This window comes from Pelophylax lessonae (assembly GCF_965119305.1).
Source record: "Pelophylax lessonae genome assembly, chromosome: 3".
NCBI classification, from domain to species: Eukaryota; Metazoa; Chordata; class Amphibia; order Anura; family Ranidae; genus Pelophylax; species Pelophylax lessonae.
In genome coordinates, this window is record NC_138770.1 from 151,902,531 (window position 1) to 151,915,549 (window position 13,019).

The 13,019-nt window shown below is 41.4% G+C and overlaps 1 protein-coding gene across 1 annotated transcript in view; it reads right to left on the reverse strand.

The window, feature by feature from the left end:
* RNF144A (ring finger protein 144A) overlaps window positions 1–13,019 on the reverse strand; it is a 115,229-nt gene that overhangs the window by 4,993 nt on the left and 97,217 nt on the right. The window contains exons 5-7 of the mRNA XM_082249988.1: window positions 10,353–10,560; window positions 5,135–5,282; window positions 4,945–5,034 (exon numbers count right to left, since the gene is read on the reverse strand). Coding sequence (XP_082106114.1) covers window positions 4,945–5,034; window positions 5,135–5,282; window positions 10,353–10,560 — 446 coding nt within the window. The remainder of the gene's footprint in view (window positions 1–4,944; window positions 5,035–5,134; window positions 5,283–10,352; window positions 10,561–13,019) is intronic.

Consider the following 13,019-nt stretch of genomic DNA (forward strand, 5'->3'; position numbering starts at 1 on the left):
GACCGAAACATAATGTCCCAGAGGTTTTTTATTGGATTTAGGTCAGGAGAGCGTGGGGGCCATTCAATGGTATCAATTCCTTCATCCTCCAGGAACTGGCTGCATACTCTTGCCACATAAGGCTGGGCATTGTCGTGCACAGAAGGAACCCAAGGATTTCATCCCAATACCTAATGGCAGCCAGGGTGCCATTGTCCTGCCTGTAGAGGTTTGTGCGTCCCTCCATGGATATGCCTCCTTAGACCATCACTGACCCACCACCAAACCAGTCATGCTGAACGATGTTACAGACAGCATAACATTCTCCATAGCTTCTCCAGACCCTTTCCCGTCTGTCACATGTGCTTTTTGTGAACCTGCTCTCACCTGTGAAAAGCACAGGGCACCAGTGGCGGACCTGCCAATTCTGGTGTTCAATGGCAAATGCCAATTGAGCTCCACGATCCTGGGTAGTGAGCACAGGGTCCACTAGAGAATGTTGGGCCCTTAGGCCACCCTCATAAAGTCTTTTTCTGATTGTTTTGTCAGAGACATTTATGGCAGTGGCCTGCTGGAGGTATTTTGTAGGGCTCTGGCAGTGCTCATCCTGTTCCTCCTTGCTCAAAGGAGCAGATACCAGTTCTGCTGATGGGTTAAGGACCTTCTATGGCCTTGTCCAGCTCTTCTAGAGTAACTGCCTGTCTCCTGGAATCTCCTCCATGCTCTTAAGACTGTGTTGGGGGACACAGCAAACCTTCTGGCAATGGCATGTATTGATGTCCCATCCTGGAAGAGTTGGACTGCCTGTGCAACCTCTATAGGGTCCAGGTGTCGTCTCATACTTTCAGTAGTGACACTGACCCTAGCCAAATGCAAAACTAATGAAAAAAAAAAGAAAAGATGAGTAGGGAAAAAATGTCAGCGGCCTCCACCTGTAAAACACTTCCGGGTCCTTTCACACGGACTTTCCGCCCAGCAGACTCCATTTTGCTCAGTGGGGATAGATCCACCGATCCCCGCTGAGCAGGCAGATGACAGGTCTGTCTCCGCTCACTGTGCTGAGACGGACCTGTCAGAGCCCCGCTCTCCTCTATGGGAGATCAGGTGAAAATGGACCGCCTATCCGTTTTAATCCGATCCAATCCGATCCGATCCTCCAGACAGATGGAAAATAGGGTTTTCATCCATCTGGATTTCACAGACAGGATCGGATTGAATAGCAGTGGGTGTCAGCGGACATGTCACCACTGACATCCGCTGCTCCATAAGGATGCATGGAGCATCCGATCAGCTCTGCCTGAAAAACTGACAGGCAGACCTGATCGAAAAGCCTGGGTGAAAGGATCTTCCTGTTTTGGAGGTCGTCTCATTGTTGCCCATCTAGTGCACCTGTTGTTAATTTCAGTAACACCAAAGCAGCTGCAACTGATTAACAACCCCCTCGGCTTTTTAACTGACCAGATCAATATCCCTAGGAGTTTAAATGACTTGATGCTATACTCTGATTAAAAAGTGTTCCTTTAATTTTTTTGTACAGTGTATTAGCAGATGTAAACAAAAAGGTAACAAAAAGTGCAGCGCTAATAAGTATAGGTGTGAATCCAATAGGAAAAAAAAACATAAAAAATTGGATAATTAGGAGTATAACTAAATTATATATAAGTGTAAATACAAAAAAGAAAAAATGAAATAAGCATGTGATATGTAAATAAACACAATATGTGACAAGTCCTGTAGAGTCCGCAAACAGTCCAAGTAAATAAAAATCAACAAAAATTCAATAAATGGATAATCCCCAGTGTGTTAGTGACATGATTGTCCAACAAATGGTGATCAAGTGCTCAATGGATCCCAACACCAACTGAAAGATGGAGATGTAGTGTGCTCACCAGAACCGTAGGACACAGAGTGCCGTATAGCACCTGGGTCAAAACAGCTAAGGTGTACGTTTAGTAACCGGTGTTAAATGGGTGTTAAGTGGTGTTAGGCTTTATCACAGAGAATCAAAGTGATAATTTCCTAAGACGTGTTTAGCAAACCGTTTTAACTAAGGTAGGAACCAAATATCACATCTCTTCACCTTACGGTGTTGTCTCTGTGATAACTACAGTGTTAGTATAGGAATGTACCTGTTTAGTAACCCGTGTTAGCTCAGAATAGTCTTAAAACCAGTGCAAACTTGGTGTTAAATCTCCTGAATTTAACACCAAGTCAGACCAGGTGTTAAGGCCTTTTTTTCAGTGTAGAAGAGGAATTTTACTGCTCATTGTGGTCAGTAAGTGCTTCAGGACAACACTATTGTAGACTGCAGGGTTCATCTAGAACCCTGTGTCTGCAGCACTCACATATCATGCATATATAATGGCAGAGCAGAGGGGACATCTGTGCTGAGAAAGGAGAGCAGTAGACCTCAATGACAGAGAGATGTATATTTCTTACTGCATTAGACCACTATCTTAAGCCAGTCATACATGGACGGAAATTTGGCTGGTTCAGCACGGACCAACTGAAATTCCATCAATGTATGGGCAGGCTGGTTGTACAGAAGTTGAGTTGTAGATGGACTTCTGAACAACCAGCCTGTCTGGGTTTTCGATGATCAATTAGTGCTGCCAGCTATAGCCTGCAGTACTGATTAATATTCTGACAGAGTATGCCTGTGGTCAGAACACAATAGCTCAGTGGAAATGATTCCCCTGTCCACATAAATGGAATGTGTGAATGGGTGAATCAAGTCATTTTTTTGTTTAACTCGGTGGTTGAAAAAAAATATATATATATTAATGTATGACTTAGCATGTCTGATGCTTGGCAGATGACATAGGATTGATATGTACTTTTAAGGGCCGTTTCACACCATGCCAGCACATGAATCACACAGAAATGCACTGTGAGTTCCTGTGCGATCAGAAGGCATGCAAAATGCACTCCATTTGTGATCTGCAGTGGGTGTCAATAGAAAGGTAATGACACCCCAAATGCACGTTGGAAATGCAGTGCGTTTGCCCGCACTGGATCGCATAGTACTTTTGTACCATGCGATCTGGTTACAGTGTGGTTTAAAAAGTAGTGCACGCACTACTTTTGGTGCAGCGTAGTGCGATTTTAGCCCATTTAAGGCCAGTTCATACTATGCCTACACATGCATCACACAGAAATGAGCTGTGCATTCCTGTGCGATTTACATGTGGTTCTATACAGTGCGATTTCAGCCAATTTGTTTTGAATGGGCTAAAATCACACCACGCTGCACCAAAAGTAGTGCATTCACTACTTTTTAAACCACACTGTAATCAGATCTTTTGTACCATGCATTCCAGTGCGGGCAGGTGTGGGAAAATGCAATGCGTTTGCAATCTGCGTTTGGGGTGTCATTAACTTTCTATTGACACCCACTGCAAATCACAAATGGAGTACATTTTGCATGCAATCTTAATCACATAGGAATGCTCAGTATATTTCTGATCGATTCGTGTGTGGCATCGTGTGAACCGGTCCTAAAAGAGAAAAAGAAATGTGTCTGGAAATGAATGCAGTTAGCTAAGGTGGGAGGGATTGCAGGGTAATATTAAAAAACAATCTTTATTATTTTAATAAAAGTGTGTATAGGTTTTAAATGTGTTTTTTTTTTTTATTGGCTATAATTAAAACCCCATAACTCAGTTCTAAGGATTAACTTATGATCCTTTAGGGTGGAGGATGGTAGAGGAATAGTAATTTAAAAAAATAATATATGTAAATTTATGTTTTAGAATATTAGTCAGGGTGTGTATGTGCTTTTACATGTGTTTATTTTTCAACAGCTCTGAGAAACATTCAATGTTCCTTTACTGTGGATCATAGGTTTTCTCAAACAGGATGGCTGTTGTGCAGCTAGTTAAACCTTCCCCACTCTCTAACACGGTGCTAACACGCTGCTAGCTAACACCGCTTATCACCGAGCTGGAGTCAACACAACACGGTTTACTAAACAGCCTCACAGCTGGTGTAAAAATTGGCGGTGTTAGATCGTGTTAGGAGAACGGTGATAATGCAAGAATTAACACCGGTTACTAACGTACACCTAAATGTGATGTGGAGAAGGGGTCCAGATACTCAGCAAGCCATGGATGTCCAAGTGGAGATATAAAGCAGATGAAATACCTCCAAAAAACTCTCGGTCAGCCAAACGATAATGGATGGAACCAGGTACAGGGGCGCATTGATCTTGAAGGACTCCCCAATGGCGCCCTGTGTGATCTGTGGCAGATCCATGGCTTGCTGTGTATCTGGACCCCTTCTCCACATCACATTTAGCTGTTTTGACCCAGGTGCTATACGGCACTCTGTGTCCTACGGTTCTGGTGAGCACACTACATCTCCATCTTTCAGTTGGTGTTGGGATCCATTGAGCACATGATCACCATTTGTTGGACAATCATGTCACTAACACACTGGGGATTATTCATTTATTGAATTTTTGTTGATTTTTATTTACTTGGACTGTTTGCGGACTCTACAGAACTTGTCACATATTGTGTTTATTCACATATCACGTGCTTATTTCCTTTTTCTTGCTTGTATTTACACTCATGTATAATTTAGTTATACTCCTAATTATCCAATTTTTTATGGATTTTTTTCCTATCGGATTCACACCTATACTTATTAGCGCTGCACTTTTTGTTATCTTTTTTGTGTCACAATTTTTTTGTCAATTGTTGTAGCAGCTTTTTTCCTTATGGTTAGCACAATATTTTTTCCACATTTCTTTCTGCTATTAGCAGATGTAAGGCTGTATAACTAGAAACAAAAAAGTCCAATGGAGAACATCACAGTCAGCCCACCAGCATTCACTTAAAACTGGCGTATTGGCTTTGTGTGGAGTGACCTTTTACCATTCTCACAACCTTATTACCCAAACTAACCTATCCACAATTATTTAAATGAGTTCACAACTGAGGACAAGCGAACATGTTCACAAACCTGTGTTCTGTGCCATATGACGGATGCCCGAGAATGACCTAATTTGTTCCGACATGGTCCCTTATCATAATGTATCAGCAGGAAGTCATCCTGTATAAAAGAATAAAAAAAGGTATAATAAAAAGCTCTGCATATTTCTATTCATAGCTATGCTGAGAAGTAAGAACTGTAGATAGAAATGTATACTGACATCCAAAGACTCCAGGCAGTACCAGCAGAAGGCGTGCTTGCAGTTCTTACACATCATCTGCGCGCAGCCTTCATCCCGTTCTATGTAGACTTTACATTTAGGACAACGTTTGATTGGTACGTCATCTTCCACCGTTTTCTGTGCAGAGCTGAAAGGGCAACAGCTCAGATTAAAGCGAATAAAAACAAATGCTGTATATGAACATTTAAATATGCCGTAATCAGCGGGATTAAAATGTATTAAATTATCTCTCATTGCCTGCACATTGGGGTAAAACTAGATCCTGGGAAAAAAAACATTTTTGTGCTTAGCATACATTTTTTACTTGTAGTTTATTGAAGGGCACAGGAAATCAGGAACATTTGTTCTATACTGCTGCCTACAGAGGTTGGGACACTGGAAGATAGAAAAATGGAAGCCAACCCCCATGTAACCCCTCCTAGGGCCTGTGTCACTCAATTCAGTATGTTCAATATGAAGCTGAGATCAAGAACGTAGGGACATGACCTCAAACTAGTAGGAGTTCCAAACGAATCACCGAAAGATATATTTTCCCAAAAGTAGTTTATACTTGGAACAGACTTCCAGCAGAGGTAGTAAGTCAGTAAAGAGTAAGTGGATCCAAACATGCTTGGAACAAACACAGATCTATGCTAGAAAAAAAAATGAAAAAAAAAAAAAAATGGGACAGACTCGATGAACCACTTAGTCCTTTTTCTCTCGTCACTCTTGTATGTTTCTGTGTTTCTATGACAAATCTGAAGCCTTGAAAGCAAGCCATTTATAATGATTGGTTATATCAATTGTATCATTTGTATTCAGCCCCGCAACCCCCTTTAGACTCTGAAATCATCTATTAATAGTAGGATGAAAATATTTCTCAGAAAAAAAGAGTACATGCGTATGAAAGGATAACATTGTCAACATTCTGCCTTCTTCTCAGGTAAAAGGACAAACAGAATTGAGAAGCCCATTAACCTTCCATTACGTGACATCTCCATGGAAACTCTGAAATGATTTTTAGATAACTAGTGCAGAGTTGTTGCCCATAGAAACCAATTAATCCAAACTATCTGTTGCCTAGTGCTGGTTACTACAAAAACACAAACATCTGATGGATTGTTGTAAACATTCTTACTGAAATCCTGACATAAATCGAACTGATTTTCCCTGCTAATCGATTATCATGTCAGAACTGGCCAAGTTTGCTTGTTTCATATCAATGTTGAGCTGCTAATGGCACCACTCAAATTTGTTTGTAGTCGAATTTGTTTGTAAGCCGAAACAGGTACATTTTTTAAGTGTAGCACCAGCCAAAATAATCATTTTACGTTTTTTGGATAGCATAGGGAAGAGTTAACACCCCTGTAACATTTGTTTGGCTGTCTGTGCCCCTGTTCAGAAGATGTCACCTCACTTTCTGTCCCTGTGACAATTGGATTTTGAAAATTTTGGGTTGTTGTAGAAACAAGCTTCAGTGGAGACACCTTTTTCGCGTGAGAACTCTTACAGGAGTGAATTTCCCTTCCTAGGGGTAGATTTCCTTTCACTTCCTGTTGTCTCCTTCCGTTTGTAAGTAGGAGTCATTTGTAAGTCGGATGTTTGTACCCCCGGGGACTACCTGTATGTAACTTCTGTGTAAATGTGACACAGTTATAGCCCAAACTTCTCCAGTCCATTCCTAGTTGCATGTGCTGGAGCCACGCAGGTGCAGGCATTATCCTCAAACAACACATGCTCACTGCTTGTTAAACGTATACATCTTATTAGCGTTGTTCGCTTCGTGTGGTCGTTATTTGCATTATACTTACTGGGTCTTTTATTGTATCTTCTGCGGTCATATATACAACCCTACTCGGGTAGATAAAAGAAAAACTCTGTTTGAACTATCTTAGCATGGTAACCAGTATAGGAACTGTATGTGGACTAAATATCCCCTGAAGAAGCCCTGCAGGCGAAACATGTCGGGATTATGCCACCAGAATACAGTCATGTAAACCAGGACCTATATGAAATTAACCCTAATTGTCATTGTGCTTTTTTATTAGAATATCAATATGTTTATATTGTTGTTTAAATAAATGATACATTTTTAATGGAACTAGTGCTGTCTGATGTAAAGCACCCTTAGGCTCTATATGTATTCACACTTGTGCAACTTGTCATGCAACTTTGGACATCAAAGTTGCATGACAAGTCGTTTTCCATGTTTTCCAATGATAACTATTCAATTATGCACAACTTAAAGTTGCAGCAACTTCAAAGTAGTTTCATGCAACTTGAGGGCCATGGGCTTCAATATTAGTCCTCAAAAGTTGCATAAAAGTCATACCTGAATGTTATACAGTGTGATAGTTGTGCAACAGTGTTTATTGTCACTGGTCAAAAAAAAAAGGTCAATCTGCATTTGAGGTCCTGTGTAAATGACCTTGTAGCCATGTAAACATTTGTGCCAACATTTAAATACCGTATAAATGTATTATATTGTGGTACAAGTAACAATAGGACTCTAGGCAACTTCTATTAGTAGCCTTCTGCAACTTAGCAATTCAGGACGCTAGACAGATTCCTTGAAAAGCCATTTGCCTTATAGCAATGTTAGGACATTAGGTGGCAGAAGCTAACTGTGTCCTAGCAACAGTAAGATACTAGGTGGCTAATGTGTCATATGTTCTTGCAAAAACAGTTGGCAACTTCTGCCAACATGATCCTACCCAGTTGCTGTATTTTCATATGGCCATGTGCTTGAGGCCTAACGGACAACTACCCCGTGGGGGGTGAACAGATTCATTAAAGGTAAAGTTATTCCTTAATTACTTGCCAGCCGGGTCAAGTCTGTTGCTTCTTACATACATGTAAAAATCTACATTTTTGTGCTGGAAAATTACTTGGAGACCTCAAACATTGTATATTTATATATTTTTTTATAGCAGAGACACTATAGAATAAAATCATGCGTTTTGCAATTTTTTTTTTTTTTTTTTTATGTCACACGGTATTTGCGCAGCGGTTTGTCAAATGTAATTTTTTTTGGAAAAAATACACGTTAATGAATTTTATTGCACGGAAACACAATATAAAACCTATTTTTTTTTTGTAAAATGTAAAAGATGATGTTACACCATGCAAATAGATACCTATGTAAGCATCCCTTGTAAAAGAAATAAGCAGGACGGGTCCTCTTTATTGTGAGATCTGAGGTTAAATAGACCTCAGATCTCACATCTACACCTAAAAGCAAAAAAAAAAAAGAAAATATGACTTTTTTTTCAGCAAAAAGAAAAATGGGCCCTTTATGGCCATTGAGGAGAAGCTCTGGTCCTCCAAGGTCATAGAGTCGAGTGGGAGCCATCTTGCCCTCACTTAACTTCCTACCTGGGACACAGAAGGACCAGATGTTTTTCCCCGCTACCGACGGCTCCGGTAAGCGGGGAAAATGACAAGGAAGCAGTGGGAGGGGAACCTCTCCTGCCACCCATAAAAGTGATCCTACGGCGGGACCATTTTTATGTCAAAGAGGACCGTCGGCCCTGTAAGAAAATACCTGGGTTATGGTATCTGCTGCCATAACACTGGTATTTAATGTCAAAGTACCGACGTGAGTACACCCCTAAGTAAAAATGTCCAAATTGGGCCCAATTAGCCATTTTCCCTCCCTGGTGTCATGTGACTCATTAGTGTTACAAGGTCTCAGGCGTGAATGGGGAGCAAGTGTGTTAAATATGGTGTTATCACTCTCATTCTCTCATACTGGTCACTGGAAGTTCCACATGGCACCACATGGCAAAGAACTCTCTAAAGATCTGAAAAAAAGAATTGTTGCTCTACATAAAGAAGGCCTAGGCTATACGAAGATTGCCAAGACTCTGAAACTGAGCTGCAGCACGGTGGCCATGAACATACAGCGGTTTAACAGGACAGGTTCCACTCAGAACAGGCCTCGCCATGGTCGACCAAAGAAGTTGAGTGCACATGCTCAGCGTTATATCCAGAGGTTGTCTTTGGGAAATAGAGGTATGAGAGCTGCTAGCATTGCTGAAGAGATTGCAGGGGTGGGGGGTCAACCTGTCAGTGCTCAGATCATACGCCGCACACTGCATCAAATTGGTCTGCATGGCTGTCGTCCCAGAAGGAAGTCTCTTCTAAAGATGATGCACAAGAAAGCTTGCTGAAGACAAGCAGACTAAGGACATGGATTACTGGAACCATGTGCTGTGGTCTGATGAGACCAAGATAATTGTATTTGGTTCAGATGGTGTCAAGCATGTGTGGCAGTAACCAGATGAGGAGTACATTGAGGGAACCATGAATGCCAACATGTGCTGTGACATGCTTAAGCAGAGCATGATCCCCTCCCTTCGGGGACTGGGCCGCAGGGCAGTATTCCAACATGATAATGACCGCAAATACACCTCCAAGACAACCACTGCCTTGCTAAAGAAGCTGAGGGTAAAGGTGATGGACTGGCCAAGCATATCTCCAGACCTAAACCCTATTGGGCATCTGTGGGACATCCTCAAACAGAAGGTGGAGAAGCGCAAGGTTTCTAACATCAACCAGCTCCGTGATGTCATCATGGAGAAGTGGAAGAGGCCTCCTGTGGCAACCTGTTAAGCTCTGGTGAACTCTATGCCTAAGAGGATTAAGGCAGTGCTGGAAAATAATGGTGGGCATTTTCACTTAGGGGTGTACTCACTTTTGTTGCCAGCGGTTTAGACATTAATGGCTGTGTGTTGACTTATTTTGAGGGGACAGCAAATTTACACTGTTATACAAAAGCTGTACACTCACTACTTTACATTGTAGTAAAGTGTCATTTCTTCAGTGTTGTCACATGAAAAGATATAATTAAATATTTACAAAAATGTGAGGGGTGTACTCACTTTTTTGAGATACTGTAGATAGATAGTAACACAGACAGACACAGACAGACAGACAGACAGACAGACAGACAGACAGACAGACAGACAGACAGACAGACAGACAGACAGATAGACAGACAGACAGACAGACAGACAGATAGACAGATAGATAGATAGATAGATAGATAGATAGATAGATAGATAGATAGATAGATAGATAGATAGATAGATAGATAGATAGATAGATAGATAGATAGATAGATAGATAGATAGATAGATAGATAGATAGATTTTTGCATGACTTTAGTGATGTTACATAAATATTATTAATTAGACATTTTTGAAAAAACAACTACCTTGTTTCTCCAGGAAGAAAAGTAATTGGCAAGTTTTCTTGACAAACTTGTCCTGGGTGCCAGTTGGCTTTACACGAGGAGCAGAACTCAATGTCGCAGGAAGTGCACTGTACCAGCTGTGGATTCTGGGGCCCTTTCTCTTGTAGTTTGCACACTGCCTGGCAGGAGGATGATGGACACCAAGTCCTACAAGGGTCCAAAAGAACTTCTAGAAAATTATAAACAACAAATGATTATTTTAGAGAATCTGTCAAAATAATGATAAAACACAGACTATACTGCAGTTAAAGAAGAACTAAAGGAAGTTAAAACGTACCTTTCCTCCAACAGCCCCGTCCCTCGTCGGCATCTTCTCCTGTGAACCATCTTCATTGGCTGGCACGGGATAACTTTACTCCTGCACTCTAGGCCAGCACATGTGCAGCTCAGTTTACATTGCTGGAGAAGTCAGCAAGCAGGTAGGGGCATGTGATTGCAGGAGACACTTTGCATGCCTTTTATGCAATAAAAGCTTGTCTGCTTGCTGTTTGTTACAGCAGAACTTCAGTTCCACTTTAAGATGTTCAGCCTCATCTAGGTTGGTGTGTTTGGAAAGTAAAGTAAAGCCAACCATATACAGTGCAAATTTCTTTCCTGCAAAAATTTGCAGGGTTCCCCCATCAACACAGTGTTAACAGGGGAATCAGCAATTCTTCTCCCAGTGGTGGGTGGGCGGGGGAAGCCGTCTCCACCGGGAGATAACAGTGATTACGGTGAGGGAAAAAAGTATTTGATCCCCTGCTGATTTTGTATGTTTGCCCACTGACATAGAAATGATCAGTTTATAATTTTAATGGTAGGCATGGTGAGCATTTTGCAGCTCTTATTTGTTTTGGAAAATGAAGAAAGTTTTTATATGTATTTATTTATTTATTTTTAATTTTAAAAACTTTGTGACAAAAAGCGAGATCTGCAAAATACTCAAAATGCCTCTTAGCAAATAGCTTAGGGTGTCTACTTTCCAAAAATGGGTCATTTGGGGGGGGGGGGGGGTTGTGCTATCTTGGCATTTCATGGCCTCTGAAACTGTGATAGATAGGGAGGAGAGAAATCAACAATTTACGCCCTTAGAAAGCCTGAAGGCGGTGATTGGTTTTCGGGGTCCTGTACGCGGCTAGACTGCCAAAAAGTCTCACACATGTGGTGTCCCTGTACTCAGGTGAAGCAGCAGAATGTATTTTGGGGTGTCATTCCACATATACCCATGGCATGTTTGAGCAATATATCATTTAAGTAACAACTTTGTGTAAAAAAAAAAAAAAAAAAAAAGAACATTTTTGTAATTTCCCCCGAAACTTGTGGCAAAATATAAAATATTCCATGAACTCAACATGCTTTTCAGCAAATAGCTTGGAGTGTCTACTTTCAAAAATGGGCTGATTTGGGGGGGGGGGGGGGGTTGTGCTATCTTGGCATTTCATGGCCTCCAAAACTGTGATATGTAGTGAGGAGTGAAATCGACAGTTTACGCCCTTAGAAATCCTGAAGGCGGTGATTCATTTTTGGGATCCTGTACGTGGCTAGACGGCCAAAAAGTTTCACACATGGGGTATCCCCATACTCTACTACATATACTTTAGCACTTCAAGAAATGAGATAGGCAGTCAGAAAGTAAAAGCTGTGTAAATTCCAGTATATACACCATAGTTTGTAGACCCTATAACTTTTGCGCAAACCCATAAATATACGCTTATTGAGATTTTTTTATCAAAGATATGTAGCTAAATACATTTTTGCCTAAATTTATGACAAAAATTGAGTTGATTGGATATTTTTTATAAGAAAAAGTAGAAAATTTACTTTTTTTGTTTATATCGCAAAAAATAAAAACCGCAGACGTGATCAAATACCACCAAAAGAAAGCTGTATTTGTTGGGGGAAAAAAAGAAAAAATGTAGTTTGGGTACAGCATTGGATGACTGCGCAATTACCAGTTAAAGTCACGCAGTGCCGCCTCACAGCCTGGGAGCTCGAGTAACCCACTACTGCCCATCTCCCTGGGGTCCTCTCCCTTCGCTGCCTTCCCCACAGCTGGCCAACCTATCATGGACACGGCATTAAAGGACATGATGTATGCCCTCCATACCTCCCTCCAGGCAGATATAGTCTCCCTTGCTACTAAGTTTTCTGCTAAAGTTCTCTCCTTAGGGGAAAGGGTTCACACTGTGGAATCCTCTGTATCTGAGATTGTAACTACAGTAAATGATTTGGTGGAAGCGCATGAAGAAAATTTGGATGAGCGACAATGGCTGAAAGCTAAAATCGCAGATCTGGAGGACCGCTCCAGAAGGAACAATCTTAAGATCCGTGGCATTCCTGAGACTGTACTTCCTGCTGAGCTACACAAATTTGCCACTGATGCGTTTTTAGCGATTTTACCTGGAGCGACTCCCCTGGAGCTGACGATTGACCGTATCCACAGGGTTCCTAAACCCCCTTTTCTCCCGCAACATGTGCCACGCGACACGTTGCTCCGTGTGCACTTCTACCAAACCAAAGAAGCTATCCTGAACAAGGCTAGGTCCTTGGGCAATCTACCTGATCCCTACTCCGCTATACAAATTTTTGCAGACCTGTCTAAGCATACTCTGGACACACGTAGACAACTTTCTACTATCACCAAGGCTC